The 16,522-nt window shown below is 31.3% G+C and overlaps 2 protein-coding genes across 8 annotated transcripts; one reads left to right on the forward strand and one right to left on the reverse strand.

The window, feature by feature from the left end:
- Window positions 1-435: 435 nt before the first annotated feature.
- Window positions 436-5,786, forward strand: LOC130958149 (transcription factor TGA4-like). 6 transcript variants are annotated; one of them, XM_057885084.1, is made up of 9 exons: window positions 436-611; window positions 1,926-2,094; window positions 2,194-2,268; window positions 2,355-2,414; window positions 2,513-2,590; window positions 2,688-2,751; window positions 3,151-3,422; window positions 3,650-3,877; window positions 5,264-5,786. In XM_057885084.1, the coding sequence occupies exons 2-9, from the start codon at window positions 1,936-1,938 to the stop codon at window positions 5,414-5,416; spliced, it is 1,089 nt and encodes a 362-aa protein (XP_057741067.1). In that variant the 5' UTR covers window positions 436-611; window positions 1,926-1,935; the 3' UTR covers window positions 5,417-5,786. The 6 variants fall into 6 exon arrangements, with proteins under 6 accessions (XP_057741067.1, XP_057741066.1, XP_057741069.1 ...); XM_057885083.1 differs by having other exon boundaries at window positions 460-611; window positions 1,868-2,094; XM_057885086.1 differs by lacking the exon at window positions 436-611 and adding an exon at window positions 662-742.
- A 531-nt stretch (window positions 5,787-6,317) lies between these two features.
- Window positions 6,318-13,298, reverse strand: LOC130958148 (glutathione hydrolase 1-like). 2 transcript variants are annotated; one of them, XM_057885078.1, is made up of 7 exons: window positions 13,213-13,298; window positions 12,754-13,076; window positions 10,703-11,218; window positions 9,733-9,968; window positions 8,437-8,704; window positions 7,245-7,382; window positions 6,318-6,724 (listed from the first exon to the last, which is right to left on the reverse strand). In XM_057885078.1, exons 1-7 carry the CDS (start codon window positions 13,235-13,237, stop codon window positions 6,482-6,484), a joined length of 1,749 nt encoding a protein of 582 aa, XP_057741061.1. In that variant the 5' UTR covers window positions 13,238-13,298; the 3' UTR covers window positions 6,318-6,481. The 2 variants fall into 2 exon arrangements, with proteins under 2 accessions (XP_057741061.1, XP_057741062.1); XM_057885079.1 differs by lacking the exons at window positions 12,754-13,076; window positions 13,213-13,298 and adding an exon at window positions 11,653-11,846.
- Window positions 13,299-16,522: the final 3,224 nt, after the last annotated feature.

A 16,522-nucleotide genomic window follows, 5' to 3' on the forward strand; every position in this document is an offset into this window, starting at 1 on the left:
ATTTTATTACCAAAAGTAAAGTCGAACCTCTAATCACTAAATAAATATAGAGAACTATATTATTTGAATTATAAATTATTGGCTTTTTTTTTTTTTTATTCAAGCCACCAAAATAAAAATATATTCTAAATTTAACAAACACTTATAGAGAGTATAACCGTTTTTTTAAATAATAATACAGTTAATATAAAAATTAATTATTTTTATTAATATAATATTATATAGTTAAATACATATGTAAAATAATTTTATACCGAGAGTATATTAAAATTAAATTTTAATAAGTTATACAGTAAAAGAAGTTACAATGGAACAATTATGTTAACTATTAGAATCATCATCAAAAATAATTTTATTTTATATTAATTAAATAAATAATTTTTTAAAGAAATAAATATGATTGGCCAAATAATGTAAAATATTTTATACAAAATCATAAAAATAATAATGGTGGGCTTCATCTTCCATTTTGATGAATAAAAAATTGGGCATTGTGAAAGGCGTCGTCTTCTCAACGCAATGATGGAAGGTTTATGGTTATGAATGACTCATGAGTACTTTCTTTCTGCTGCTTCTTCATTTCAACAAAGCTACCTTTCTATAACTCTTAGGTTCGGCTTTTATTATTATTAGCCCCCTTTTTGTTAATTTTAATTCTAATTTTCCTTTTTTTTAATATAGTACTCAATAAATAATTATCCTAATCCATATAAGTGCTGTGGAAAACGAGGAAGCCACTGAAGTGAGTACGGATCACACACTGTTTTGTAGTTTATGACATAAGAAGCATAGAGAGAGAGAGAGAGAGATGCTTTTGTCTTTTGTTTTTGAACTAAGCTTGCTTTTGTTTCTTGTCTTTGCTACAATTTCGAGTTCTTCTAGGATTACCGGTACTTTCTTTCTTCTTCCAGTTAGTTATTGCTACTTCTTTTGGTGTTGCCCTTTGGGAAAAGGAAAAGGGTATAGTTTAGGATTTGGTTTTTCATGTGTCCTTTATATGTAAGCCTTTAACATCTTTTTTGGTTTGTTTTGGAAAAGAAAAGATAGAAGTACTGTGGAATCTTTTGCATAGGGTGGTGTTGTTTTTGTGGCTATGATGAAGGAAGAAAAAAACTAAAAGCTTGGATTAATATAATTGGTTAAACAGAATTATGAATTATGCAGTGTTTGTGTTTGTGTTATTGTCTGGTTTTCCTATATTTTTCTTGAAATTGGATTGATAATTAAGTTATTTAAAGGGTTCCTATTAATCTTCTGCTACCCTTTTCTATGTTGGTTTTGGTCCCTTCACCCTCCTACTACTATTACTATGATATTGGAAGGGGCATGTGCATGTGTGAATCCCAGTTCTATTTTTATTTTTTAATTTTATATCTTCTTAATCATAAATATCTTTCTTCTTCATCATGGTCAATAGTGGCTCTTTTAGTCTTTAAGCTAAATAGCTTATTCTTGTCAGCACCATCTTCTTCTGTTTCTTGTTAAAGTGTTTTGGTCTTTTCAGCTGATAGCTTTTTGCAGTCTTATTTTGAAAGACACATAATTGGTAACTTTTGAGCAACTTTTCAAGCAAACGTTTGAGTAGTATTTCAAAAGAGTTTGGTTTAATGTGTTTTAAATGATCACTATTTCTATAAAGGCATCTATCCTTTTGCATTCGCTTTTCTTGTGTGTAACTTGTGTAGTAATGAATTGGTTATATTATATAAATAGAAGATTATTTGATCTTAACAATCATATTGATTGATTTTCATTGAATGGTTACTTGATAATGTCATCTCTTGAAGGCATATGTATACATTATAACTTGTGCTTATTAGTGCAAGATTGATTGAGCATTAATGTTTTTCTTTTTCCTTGGCCGCAGTTTGATATACATGTATGTGTTGAATGCTGAACACTGACTGAATTTCTGTGTCGATTAGTCCATAGAGCATGAATTCACCATCGACGCAGTTCGTTTCCTCGAGAAGGATGGGCGTGTATGATCCTATCCAGCAGATCAATATGTGGGGAGATAGCCTCAAAAGTAATGTCAATTTAAGTGCATCCATTCCCTTAATTGATGAAGCCGACATTAAGTTTGATAGTCAGGTACCACGAGTTTACAGAATTTCTTGCTATGTTTTCTTGGGAAATGAGAATGCCTATTCTGCCTACTAATCAAATCTGTTTATGCCGTTTGTTGCCTAGTCAGAGGATGCTTCTCATGGTATCCTGGGAACGAATATCAAATATGACCAAGAAGCAAGTAAACCTATTGATAAGGTGAGAATAAGATGTTTTACAAATGCAGTAATTAAAATATATATAAGTATAAAAAAAGTAGGAATCTTACATGTTTAAACATGCAGATACAGAGACGACTTGCGCAAAATCGAGAGGCTGCTCGGAAGAGTCGTTTGCGGAAAAAGGTTTGAATGGTCGCTATACATCGATAGATATGTCAACATACATGTACTGTGTTTAGATATTGCTAATGTTGATGAGAATTCTGATATTTGCCTTACAGGCCTATGTGCAGCAATTAGAATCTAGTCGTTTGAAGTTGATGCAGCTAGAGCAAGAGCTTGAACGTGTGAGACAGCAGGTGCAGTATGGTTTCTTCTCAATAGATCATTATTCGTTGATAAATATCATAACTTTTTTGCCGGTCAACTTAATATCCTGAGCCGACAAAACCGCAGGGAATGTATGTAGCCGGTGGATTGGATACTAATCATCTAGGTTTTGCTGGACCTATTAATTCAGGTTGGTCTGTTATCATGCTACTACTTCTAATTCCATGCCTTCAAAATTTGGTGTTTTACTGTTTTTAGATTTTTAAGTTAATCATATTCTGTTTCTTTTAACTGTCCTAAATGGCAAATAGATGCCTAAATTCTTGTTTTAGCATCTTCCATATCATAATATTAATATTTGTTGCCTCAGTCCCTTGGCAACCTTTGGTCTCAAATCAAAATCAATCTTGTAACCCCAATTGATGGTAGAAATTTTCATGGTTTCACATAAAGCTAGTCTTAGTTCATTTTGGTTGATGTAATGTATTATAAATTATGTCTTCTTTAATGTGTTATAGTACTCTTTTTCTTTTCTTTTATTTTCTTTTTTCCAATTACTTCTGGCATTCTCAGAATACCCGATTTGCAGGAATCACAGCTTTCGAGATGGAGTATGGACACTGGGTTGAGAAGCAAAATAGTCAAATCTTAGAACTGAGAAACGCTTTAAATTCTCATATTGGTGACTTAGAGCTGAGGATACTTGTAGATGATATGATGAATCACTACACCGAAATCTTTCGTATGAAATCTGCTGCTGCAAAAGCAGACGTTTTCTATGTAATGTCTGGCATGTGGAAAACTACGGCCGAGAGATTTTTCTTATGGATTGGAGGCTTTCGACCCTCTGAACTTCTAAAGGTGATGATTCATATTCGACAAAATGTTTTTGATTGTCTAAAGAGATTTATTATCTTGGCCAGAACTCAAAATTGCATCTTTACACCTGCATTTCGAAATTTGCGAAGGACTTAATTGAGTTCCTTGATTAAATTAAGTTTATATCTTTGGATTTAATTGCGATGCACTATTAATGTAAAAATGTTTTACGCAAATATCCAATCATGTCGTGGCATACTCAATTGCAGGTTCTTCTTCCTTTGATTGAACCTTTGACGGAGCAACAACGATTGGATGTCTGCAACCTCGGACAATCATGTCAGCAAGCCGAAGACGCCCTTTCACAAGGTATGGAGAAACTACAGCAAACACTTGCTGATAGCATAGCCGCCGGACAACTGATGGAAGGAAGTTATATTCCACAGATGGCTACTGCAATAGAGAAGTTGGAAGCTCTTGTGAGCTTTGTGAACCAGGTAATATACCCCCCCCCCCCCCCCCTTTTCTTTTTTTAATTAGCCATTACCTTCAATTTGATAAAAAAAATCCCTTTCTACTATGTTGTTTATCCAAGCATTCCTTATGCGGGTATTAATTTTTTGCACATGATTTATTTACATGGTTTTGTAAAAGTACTTTCTGAATCCACATATTTTTTTCTCTTTCTACCCTCTTCTATTAAAAGGGAAATTTGATTAGTAGAGAATTCTGAAAGATTATGTAGTTCAGTAGTTGCCAACTTCTTATTTTTCTTATTTCTTTTTTGTGTATATACACTCTTGAAGGGCTGCTTAAACCCTTTTTCATTGAAAAGCAGTCTCCTGGTTTCCTTCTTCAAGAATCCCGGAAATGAAGATTTCGGATTCTGACCATTTTTTTGTCCTGAAGCGATATCTCAAACTAGGAAAAGTATGTCCCTGATTTTTTTAATAGTGATGTGTCAAAATCTGGAAAAGTGAATTATAGAATTTGAAATGGAAATTTGTTTTAAATTCTGTAACGCATTTTTCCATATTCGTTGCAAAATTTTTGTTCCGAATTCCGGAAGAAAACTTGCCAGATTTCACCAATTTCCCAGCATCCCTGTGATTCTATTCTACAATCAACTACAATAGTATATAAGTCATTAACAGATCCAATATTAAAATTTGAAGCTTGTGTAAATTTATGTATTTGCCGATTATGTTCAAGAAATTGTAAACATGGTACTGTGCTTTAAATCTATCATTTGGGTAATGTGAAGTAGGATCAGAAGTGATTAGTTTCTGTTTGATGTCAAGATAATTCTGTTCATTTAAAACTACCAATTGGTCACTATTATAATGCTTGTTTCTTGTTTGGCAATTTCATCATTAAGCATTTATAGTAACCACCTTACCATTGTACACTTCAGTAGATCCCCAAGGGAGGCCTAAGTAATAATGATTTTTCATCACATAATGGTATATTTATTATTATTTTATTTGTTCAAATCATAAAGTAGAATGATATTCTTATATTTCAAGCATAATCAATGAAATATTAAGCAAAACCATGCTTTACCAATATGAAGTTGGTCTAGCAGTGTAAGGTCTAGATCCTGTCCTTTTACGTCTTGAGTTTGACTCTAAGAAAGGTCATAAACGAAATCGTGTTGGACGGGGAAGCAACAAACCCCGTTTCGGATTAATCTGTATCTAGTAATAGGATTCATATATCAATCAGTAAGTGAAAGAAGGAAATATAACCATGCTTTAGGATCATTAGCTAAACTTCTTCTACATACATTGTCATGTGAATTCTGAGGTTTAGCTATGTCTTTTGTATTGGAAATTCAACCATGTTGTGATTAGAGAAATTAACCATGCTTTTATGTACACCAGGCTGATCATCTTCGGAAGGAGACACTGCAGCAGATGTCTCGAATATTGACTATCCGTCAGGCAGCTCGATGCTTGCTTGCTATGGGGGAATACTTCCAACGCCTGAGAGCTCTGAGCTCGCTTTGGTCGGATCGTCCTCGCGAACCAGCTTAGTCTTCTTCAACAAGTGTAAGAATCCTAACTTGTAACGTGAACTGCGGTGTGATGAAATGCGGCCAAGTTTCTTTGGCTAGGAGCATGAGAAAACCGTGTACCACGCGGCTGACGGGGTGGTACAGGGATGCTCATTTTTTTCAGCAGTCTTTTGAGTTATGGAGAAGTTGTAAATATGATTGCTCTCATAATTTTATGCATGAGTTTGTAAATGAATTAATTTTGGACGCATTGGTATAGGTTTGTTGCAAAAATCAAATATTTACAATAAGTCTGCTTGGAAGTTGGTCATGTAAAATGTGTATAATATTATGTTGTGTGTTTTTGAAGATCAATGGACTATCTTTTGAAGAACATAGTTTTATTTTAGTTGATTCTGCATTTTCTGTTTATTCCCACTTAAATTCTTGTTCTCTCTACAGAACTTATATCTTTGTTTATTCTTCTCTCACTTATATCTTTGTATCTTAAAATACAAAGGTACCGACTGTATTATTACTTAAATCTCAATAAAGATTAACATATGCGTTTAGAAATACGAAATTTGGTTGAATTTTACTAAACTTTAGGATAAATTAATGTAGTTTGCCCTTAATACTATTCCCAGTAATAATATAATTATCACATAATCAAAGGGTCTCCCTTATTTTGCAACTAAGTGGGTAAAGCTCCAAAGTAATCCTTTAGATTGGTTGTTTGCATTAAAATATTTCTCGAGATTTTAATTGCACTAGTTATATCTTTAAAATTGATAAAAGTATACCATGTTAATCTTTCGGTCTTTTTTCATGAAGTGATTTATCTCGCCAGTAGAAACTAATGTTGTATATTTTTGCTAATTTCGGGTTCTGAGGAATCACTTTCGGACTTAATTCTAATTATCTTGCAAACTTAATTCCAATTATCTTGCAAACTGATGCATGACTTGTCCAAATCAATGATTCACAAACTAGGTGTACCAATATTGTTTTTTTTTAATATCTCAAAAATGGTTATCCTAAGCATTATTATTGGTCTAATTAAAGTAAAACTGCAAAGATATGACGATGATGGAGGATTTGTATCTCAGAAGCCTGAAGGTAAACCACCCTTTCTTGGGTCACTCACAGCCACAAGCTTTCCACTTTCTTTATTATTCCCCATTGAAGGATCAATGTCTTGAACTACAAGTTGGCAAATTGTACCACCTGCAAGGCCCTTTAGGACATGACCCTTACTTATAAGGGCTGCCCTTATGTCAGAAGGAAGTTCAAAGTGGTCACCACTCACAGTTGTCCAATTCTCATAATTGACCACATTAGGTATAAGCTGCATGAATAAACCACATTGGCCAGTTACACAGGTAATCTCAAAAAGTGGCAAAAACAAAAGACTATTCCAGTGTTAATTTTATTGTAATTTGAAACTGTTAGGAGTTGAGAAATTGGTTAAGTGCTGACTGTGATTAGTTAGTTTCTTACTTATACTAGTTTCTAATTTTTAATAGTTTTTTCTAGAGTAAATAAACAAAAATACACATAAAAAAAATTTGGGGTGGACAAAGTACATATAAAAAATTTGTAAATATTAAAGTATATCCAAAAGATTGTTTTCGATGAACAAAATGTGTCATGTAATTATTAAGGGTTTGCTATTTACAAATATTTGATTGAACTTTTATCCATTGAAAACAATTTCTAAGATGCACTTTGATATTTACGAATCTTTATATGTATTTTGGTGCACTTCAAATTCTTTCATGTGTACTTTTGTCTGTTTATTTATTTTGTAATTCTCTGCATTGCAAGGCGACCATAACGGTTAAACCATGAAGGCAAGGAAGAAGTACCTGATGATAGACCCTTGGAGACATTACAGAAGAAAAAGGATCCATTCCTTTCACAAAATGATTCAGAATAACTTCTGATGTTCCAGCTATGATCATGGCTCCTCCACTAGCACCTACTGCAGCTTGCAATTTCCCATCCTATTCAGCCATTATCACAAGTTATACCAAACTGGTTAGTGATACCGATAGCCGTTAGGCCAAAGCTCTCATACATTACATTCGGTTCAAAATAACTCTCCTTAAATAAAATGGTATGAAAACTTTCCAAGACCATTGATTTTTCAAGGTAACTAACAACCATCATAATCTGCATTTATAGGTGGAGCATTTAGATTTTAGAATTGGTCTACATCTTAATTTCGTCCTTAATATTTAAAACGTCATATTTTTATTCTAAATGTTTTATTTTATCTCATTTTAGTCCTTGGTCAAAATTAAAATTTTTCTTTCAAAAATATTCCTTTCACCATTATGATTTTCTTTTAGGTGGTCGCAAAGATTATAGTTGTAGTGATCATAATAGTAATCATAGTGATTTGAGAGTAAAAACGACAGAATAATAAAAAAAATGATGATAATAATAAAGAAAGAAACAATATTTTTGAAAATAAAATTTAATACTTACTAGAGGAATAAAATAGGATGAACATGTTTGGGCGCCATTATTTTGTTAAAAAAAGATCTTTTTTCAATGAAAAAAGATCTTTTTTTATTTTTTAACGTGTTTGGCAAATTTCTAGTAGTAAAAGTAAAAGCACTAGTAAAATCAAAAAAAGATCTTTTTTGAGAAGCTGTAATTTACATCTTTTTTTAAAAGATCTTTTTTCCTTAAAAAAAAGATGTTTTTCATGTAATAAATAAACAAAAAAGTACTTTTATATTGTTATACCCAAACATAATTGATAGATAAAAAGACCTTTTTACATGAGATATCTAAACATAAAATTACTTTTACTTCTCTATAAGATCTTTTAAAAAAAGATAACTCGAAAAAAGATCTTTTCTTAGAAGCTCATCCAAACAAGCCCGAAATAAAACATTTGTAATACAAATATAACATTTTAAACGTTAGAAAGAAAATTAAAACTTATCACAAAATTACAAACGTTAAGATCTAAAATTCTAAATCAAAACTTTATCCCATTTAGATATCTAAATCAATTAGGGTAGTTTGCTGGAAAAGGGTTTTTACCTTGAGGACAATAGTTGGACTCATGGACGATAACGGCCGCTTTCCGGGCGCGACGAAATTGGGCGGAGCAGGAGGTGGAACGTCGTTGGAGACATTTTTCATAGGCATGGAAAAATCATCCATCTCATTGTTTAGTACTATTCCTGTGCTTGGTGAAAGGATCTTTGAACCAAAATATGCATTCACAGTGGTAGTCATGGACACTGCATTGCGATCAAGATCAATGACGCTTAGATGACTAGTACCATGATCATGGATCTGATTCCACCTGTAAAGGACAAGGCAAGTAAATTCACCAAAGAATTTAACAGTTTTCGATACACATGGAAATCATAATCACATGAAAAATGTTAGCCTGTCAACACATTTATTTTTATCATTGGATAGGCTGAGGGACTCGCACAAATTTGATCGCATATTTCATGCAATCATAATAAAAAATCTGCACCAACTCCGCGTATTAGATAGTACAAATAACATAACTCAATTTTTATTTTCTCATCATAAAATTATTTTTTCAAGAAAAGGCACATGAATAATTATATTTTTAATATGTTTTTTTACTCAAAAATTTCTTTTAATTTGTGTACAATTTTTGCATAATTTTTTTTCTCTTTCTTTTTGGATTTATCTTAAAATCCTTTTTTTAGAATAAAAAAAATTGAATTTAGAAATTCAGTAATTTCACCTGAAGTTAATAATTGAGACTCGTTAAAAAAAAATTAAGTCAAAATTTTAGGTGAAGTTGACTACACCTAAGTTTTCACCTTAAATTATAGAGGTTCTAATATCATAGCATGAAATCAATTTTTTCAAAAATTTAAATTAATAAAAAAATAAATAATTAGATCTCTCGTCTTTCTCGGCAAAACTGATTGCATCATGATACAAATTGATAACATAATTTATTTTACTGAATCATTCAGGAAAAAAAAAATTAGCAAACAAAGTCTAGTTTGCTAATATGACACGCAAGCTTTGATTGATTGTTTGTCAACGGATTGAATGCATTTTTCTTAGCATTCGCTATAAATGCTTAAAATGTTGGATTGACATATGGAACAAGGAATTGACTACAAGTCAAATATGGCATCCAAAGACCATAATTAATTTGCTACGGACCAAAAAAATACAGTTGTAAAGTTGCATGAATTTAGAAATTAGAATGATGATATATTTGTTTACTCTTTTATATTTTCAAGATAAAAATGTATTTTACTTTTAATTTAGAAAAAATAAATATTGGTGGCAAATTGTAGCTTTGAATTAGTTTAATTCGTGAAATTAGAAGCCTACCTGCCACCATAATGATCGGGACCAAAAGTTCTATTATCAATGATGTCATTCTTTAGCACTTTAGCAAACTCAGGAGAAAGCATGTCAGAAAGAACAGCAGTTATGTTCACAAAATCAGGGTCTCCAAGATTCATTCTCACAGCAAAAACATGTTTCAAAGCTTCAATTTCTCTATGGTACCCAAGGGAGCCAGAAAGTCCTGAAGGGAGCTCATATTGTGCTAGAATGTTCAGCAGCTGTAATAGAACATGAGATTAAACTAAATCCTTAATCTAAGGTTAGTGAGGTTATTGTCGGATATAAAACAATTTGTAATTTTGAAAAAATTTGTATGTTTGTATTAAGTGATTTTAAGTTTTTGAAAGAAAATGGTTCCTAATGCAGATGGACTACTTTTTCTCTGTTGTGAACAAGTTTAAAAATTTACTAAAATTGAAAAAAAAAAAAGAGAGAGAACTCAAAATAAGATAAAATATATTTTTTGTCTTTAATATTTGTAATTTTTTTGAAAGAGTAGTGCTAGGGAGCCAATGGCCTAAGTATACAAACTTAAACTGATTTTGGGGTTCACAAAGGATCGAATCCCTGACCTTTCGGATCTAGAATTCTAATATCATATCATGAAACCACTCATCCCAAAAGTGTAACCTGATAGGACAATGTAACACTAATGATTATATCTCTAATACTTCCTAAACCTCCATTGTACTACGCTTAAACCATTGGCTCCATATACTTTCCCTTTTTGAAAATATTCCTAAAGTTTAAACGGTTATGTTTTTAATTTTGTCCATAACGTTTTAGATAGAGTTAGTATTTAGGAATAATTTTGACACAAATAAAAAATGTTAGAGACGAAATTAAATAAAATTAAACATTAAGAGTATTTTAGAAAAAAAAAAAAAAACCGTTAAGAAAAATAATGTTTTACACTAAAAAAATCACAATGTATTGAATTACATATACTTACAAGCATCATTGGAGGCCCACCTGAAGGAGGAGGCATGGCAAGAATCTCAAGTCCAAGAACATCATTTGTTATTGGTTTGGTTTGTTTAACTTGATATCCTTTTAGGTCTTCCATGGTCAATATCCCTCCAACACTCTGAACATCCTTAACCAAATTATGGCCAACCAATCCACCATAGAAGGCTTGTGGACCAAACATGGCAATAGCTCCAAGAGTGTCGGCCAGTTTCTTATTGTAACATACTTCACCAATGTTCAAGAGTTCTCCATTTGGTGCAAATATGCTATGAAGACCCTTGTCTTGCAATATACCTGACTCTGTTTGTTCCATTTGCATCCTGAGGTATGGCGAAATCTTGAATCCTCGGCGGGCAAGAATCTCGGCCGGCCTTACGAGTCGCTTCCATGGAAGCCTCCCGTGTTGTTTCCATGCCTCGTGAAGGCCGGAGAGTTCTCCCGGAACAGCCACGGAGAGGCCACCTTTTGCCTTCAAAGTAGCATTGCCACCGTACATGTCCTGAAAATTTTGGATAATTCATGACAGACAATAATGACATTAGAAAGTTCACTAGAACAACGGTAAATTGCAGTAATTAAAACCGGTACAAAGCTTAACATAAAATCGTTATGGGACGATGAAAAGAAAATTCCCTTAAAACACAATCAATGAAAATTATATGTAACGGCTAAAAAAAAATTTGTTGTAAAAAATTTGTGATTTGTGTTTTAAGTCCAGAATAAACTATTGTTTTTACCATGAATGATATGAATGCCGACAATTCTAAGGATAAAACATATAAACTATTTTAATATTACAGGGAGATTATTTAACAAAACCAAAATAAAAGTATAAAAATTAAAACTAATCATTTTAATCTTTTTCAAAATTAAAAAATAGGAAAACAAAAATAAATTATTACAAGGATTAAATATTTAAAAACTAAGGTGTACCTGCTAAACCAGAAGGTATATTTTTTATTATTTTTGCCGGAAGACATACTTGACCATTGTCAGGGGAATTTAACCCATGACCTTACCATTATCCCAAAAGCTATCATTTTTAAGTACAATTCCTTTTCTTAAACATATCTATTCCAAAGGCCATCGTTTAATTTAACTTGGATCCATTCACTTTTGTGATGCAGTTTTCTCTCAGAATATGACGTCCGAATTTAAAGAAATATTAGTGTTAATATTAAAAAAATTTATTTAGACATATAAGTTCAATATTTATCAATTTTTAATTAAATTTTTATAATTTAAAATTTATAACTAAATTCTTACGATAGATAAAAGTATGATTAAATTCTTACTAGTTTTTATTTTTCAGAAGAAAATTTATTTTAAAATATTTATTTTTAGAATATTCATAGTTCATTCAACATTAATTACGAAAACAAAATTTTCAAAATTAAATTTTATTTATCATAAAATTAGTTGAAAAAATTTAATCAAAAGTTTTTATTTAATACAAAGTCTCAATTGCGAATTTGTATAGGTTCATATATTTTATTTTTTAATTAAGTCTATATTTTTTTGTAATTTTGTAATAAATCATTTCTTATGTAAAAAATATTAGAGTTAATTGAATATTTTTTTTATAAATTAAAAATATTCGTAATAAAAAATCTAACTACATTTTTAACTACATATATTTTAAAAAAATTATTTTATCAATTTTAATATTTTTTATATAAAATAAATTTAATTACAAAATTAAAAATAATAAAAAATTTAATTAAAAAATATAAAAATATAATTACAAATTCAGTAAAATTATAAAAATTAATAGAATAATTAAATTATTTTTAAATTAAAAAATCTAAAAATAAATTTTTTTATATATATTACCTTAATTATCTTAAGTGTATAATAAAACTAATTATTAAAATAAAATATTTTAAAATATAAAATATACAGATAAATTATATATGTATTTATATAAAAATACATTGATATTAGCAAGTGATTTTGGTTGGGAGACAGTATTTTTTAATTTAGCTTGAGACAAAATTGCAATCGCTTGTGAAGATGATAAAGAATGGTTGTTACCTGGGAAGCATGAAGAGGAGCAGTTTCTCTCATATCAAAGGCCTTTGCGACCCCATCCGCCAACCTCAGAAGCATAAATGCTCCACCCCCCAGTCCACTTGACGCCGGGCTCACAACCCCCAAACAAAGAGCCGCCGCCACCGCCGCATCCACCGCGTGCCCTCCTTCCCGCAGAACATCCTTTCCGATCCTCGAACACCGCCGATCGTCCGTCGCCACCGCTCCATGCTCCGCAAACACCACCTCATTTCTCAGCTTCTGGTTTCCAGACACCGAATTCAAAGCAAGAATAATAGCAATGACTTGCCATAGAATCATCGTAACTGTAAAATACGAGAATTTGTGTATGAATCATATGATATGTTCATCCCATTGTCATTATTCCAGTTAATATTTGACATGATCGTTGAAATTTTGAAGAGAAAGTAAAGTGAGTATGAGTTTGTAGTGATTACTGACCTGTTGATGAATGAAAGCGGGACATTGAAAGGGTGTTTGCTGCCAGCTCAACTTACATAACCAATTTTATATGCATAATATTGTCAAATTTTATATTATATTTATTTTATTTGAAATTTATTATGAGTTTAGTACTTTAGTTAGACAGGGATATTTTCATCTGAAAATAATAATTTAAATGTTATTATGTATTATATTAAATAATTTAGTGAAATATGTTAAATTGTTAACGATTTTTTAATTAATTTTTACTATTATAAGATATATGCAGAATACGAATTTATACTTTGTGCAAAATATATATTCTATATATTTTATTGTGATGAAATGATGAGCATCCATTAAAAAATAAGTAGTTTTTATTAGTTTGGAATTTAGAAAGAAAAAGATAAAAAAAATAAAAAAAAAATCATTATTTTTTTTGTCCTCTCCTTTCAAACCACTTTTTGTAGTTGTGCAGAAAAATTCACACGTTTTTACAAATTGTGATAACATCATGTATGGATGTATGGATGTGAGTGAGTCAATGAATGATAAGATCGGTATTAATATGAATGTACTAATGTACAGGGATATTAGGGGATTAGGTCCGGTTGGGTTCTATTTATATTTTTATAACAAAATTTTAAAAACGAATATACTGAAAAAAAAAATAAAGAAATCAATCAGGATTTATAATCTTGTATGATGTTGCTCCTCATCAAATCATTGAAGCAATAATTTGCATTATCTGTGGCTTTTATTACGTGATAATGTGACATATGTTAGAAAGGCATCCGTTACCCTCTACCGGATCATGGAATATTAAGATTCCTGCAGGAGGCCCAAACATTACTTTTGTCAGTTTTGTGACTAATTACCATTAAAAAGTTTAATTGAATTATTTTTATCTTATCACCTTCTTAAAATAACTAAGCTATGATTAGTAAGAGTAAAATCATCAATAAAACAATAACTAATTTCTACCAAATCTGATAGAATTCAACTAGAGAATTAATAGTAATCGTCGCTTTTTAAAATTTTATTTTTAATTCACATCAACATCTAAATGAATATATAAAATTACATAGTAAAAAATCTAAAACTCCATAACAAAATTGTGAGTTTAGATAGTAGAGAAAATAGAACAGATCTAACTTGTGAGGAGAGAAAAGAGAGTCGAGAAGAGAAGAGTATGGTGTTTTTACTAGCTTCATCCAATAAGATTTACAAGAACAAACCTTAAGTTTCTCATCTCATTTTACAAGCTTATATACTATCTTATTCAACTCATTTGCTAACTAGAAATAAATATCTAATAAATGATTCAATTATCATTAACTATCTCATAACTAACTTTGAGGTTAGAACTTACTAAAAATATGACAATTAACAACTAATTGTCTACATTACTGATGTTGTGTGATTCATAATGTATTATCTCCGTCATGCTGAAATGGGTTGCATCAATCATTCCAAACTTGTTATGGCATTGTTGAAATGGGTTTGGAGCCAATGCCTTTATTAGAATCATAGTTCTAAAAATCGAATCAGATCAGCTGGTTTAACTGAGTTAATTGAAAATTGGTCATCTAATCAATTCGGTTGATTTCATAAATTTCTTGTCAAAAAATCAGTCAAAAGATCAGATAAATCGATGGTTAACCGGTAAATTATCGGGACTAGTTGGTTTATTTGAGAGTTTTCGATTCGCTATCACCCCTCAAAATGATGTCATTTAACCCTTTAAAAAAAAAGAAAGAGCCATAATCTAGTAATCCCCTAAATGCAGCCTCAATCCCACTCCTCTATTTCTCTCTGAAAATTGAAAGAACCCTAGTCCCCAAACGCAACCCCGTAGCCTCGCAGTACCGCAACCATCGCAGCTACCGTCCCTCTTTGTAGTCATCGCCGAACTCTTCTCCGCTCAGGGCTTGCGTCGCATGTGAAAACTCTGTCACCATCATAGGAATCTCTTCGCCGTCGTATGGAAGCTCTGTCGCCGTCGGCATCTCTCTCTCTCTCTCTCTCTCTCTCTCTCTCTCTCCGCCGGCAGTTCTCACTCCTCTTTCGTCGTCGTCACTCTCCTTCCTCCCTCGTTGCCGGTAAATACTGTTACTTATAATTATTTTTGCTTGTTTTGTAATTTGTACTGTTGTTAAAATATCGAGTTGCTAATTTTTAGATTTTGATAATACTTTTATAGTTTTTTTAATAATACTGGGTTTAGTGGTTTACTGAATATTTGAGTTGTGAGTTGTTGAATGATTCTGTCAAATATTTTTTGCTGAGTTAATTTTGTTCATAATTTTTTTTCCTGTATGTTAAAGAAGGAATAATCACAAAGTGATAAACAACCACAAGACAATGTTATCAATGCTGTCCAAGAAACTGAAATTGGTTCTTCCCGGAAAAAATCTTATCCAAGACAATGCATTGGAGAAGGATTATTGTTCTAGCTATACTACTTTTGATCTTTACCTTTGTCATAGCTAATTATTTTTATTCATTTTGTGAGTTGTCACAAGATTAAATAATTTTTTATTAATTGTTATTGTAATTCAAAATATTGTCCTATTTATCACTTTATTATGGATATATGACATGCTGCTATTATGACACAGTAAAAATGATATTGTAATATTTTATTCTTCAATAGGGGACATGGAAAAATTAATTGTATAATTATGAATACAAATTAAATGACAAGTATTTTGCTAAACTGAGAGTTGCTAAATGCTAACGCTGAATGACCCTTTTTTCTTTGTGAGATGTGTTTTTCTTTCCCTTTTTTCGTATGTGTGTCTGGTAGTGGTTGGTGGAGTTAGGATACTGTAGTGTCAATGACAAAATTGGTAGGTTATGAATAGGTTCTAGTTAAGTTGAAAACTTGTTTTTTCTTTTCTTCTGTTGGATTCATACTTGTGATTTTATTGAAGGTCAGTCGCTAGCTATGTATATCTGTTTAATAGAATTTTGTAAAATTTGGCCTAGTTATTCAAGTTTAGTTGAAAACTTGTTTGTTAATGTTTCTTTTTTTTATGAAAATCGGTGGCTAAGAGAAAGGGGGGTCGAATCTTGGTCTCTTTTAATTTTGCTTTCAAACCTTGAATTTGTTGAGACATCTTGAGTGAAAACCAGGAGATACTTTGATTTTTTCTCTTGACGAGGTAGGAGCTAAATCCGAAATATAAGCAAAGTGAGTTGTTGTGAGGTATAACTGGACAGAATAATCAGGAGATAATTTTGCTTTGTCTCTTAAATTGTAGAACCAGAAACAGAAAAGAGAAAGAGAAATGACACAGATATATCCTGATTCAGCTACTCAGTG

Source organism: Arachis stenosperma, chromosome 10 (assembly GCF_014773155.1).
Source record: "Arachis stenosperma cultivar V10309 chromosome 10, arast.V10309.gnm1.PFL2, whole genome shotgun sequence".
NCBI classification, from domain to species: domain Eukaryota; kingdom Viridiplantae; phylum Streptophyta; class Magnoliopsida; order Fabales; family Fabaceae; genus Arachis; species Arachis stenosperma.

Bases quoted from the DNA above. Each gene is read 5' to 3' on its own strand.
- LOC130958149 (XM_057885084.1), top strand. From the start codon at position 1,936: ATGAATTCACCATCGACGCAGTTCGTTTCCTCGAGAAGGATGGGCGTG. The intron at 2,415-2,512 runs GTTTGAATGGTC...TTTGCCTTACAG, and splicing joins AGAGTCGTTTGCGGAAAAAG to GCCTATGTGCAGCAATTAGA. The intron at 2,752-3,150 runs GTTGGTCTGTTA...CCCGATTTGCAG, and splicing joins TGCTGGACCTATTAATTCAG to GAATCACAGCTTTCGAGATG.
- LOC130958148 (XM_057885078.1), bottom strand. From the start codon at position 13,237: ATGTCCCGCTTTCATTCATCAACAG. The intron at 13,077-13,212 runs GTCAGTAATCAC...CGTATTTTACAG, and splicing joins CCGCTTTCATTCATCAACAG to TTACGATGATTCTATGGCAA. The intron at 7,383-8,436 runs GTAAAAACCCTT...ATGGCTGAATAG, and splicing joins GTCCAACTATTGTCCTCAAG to GATGGGAAATTGCAAGCTGC.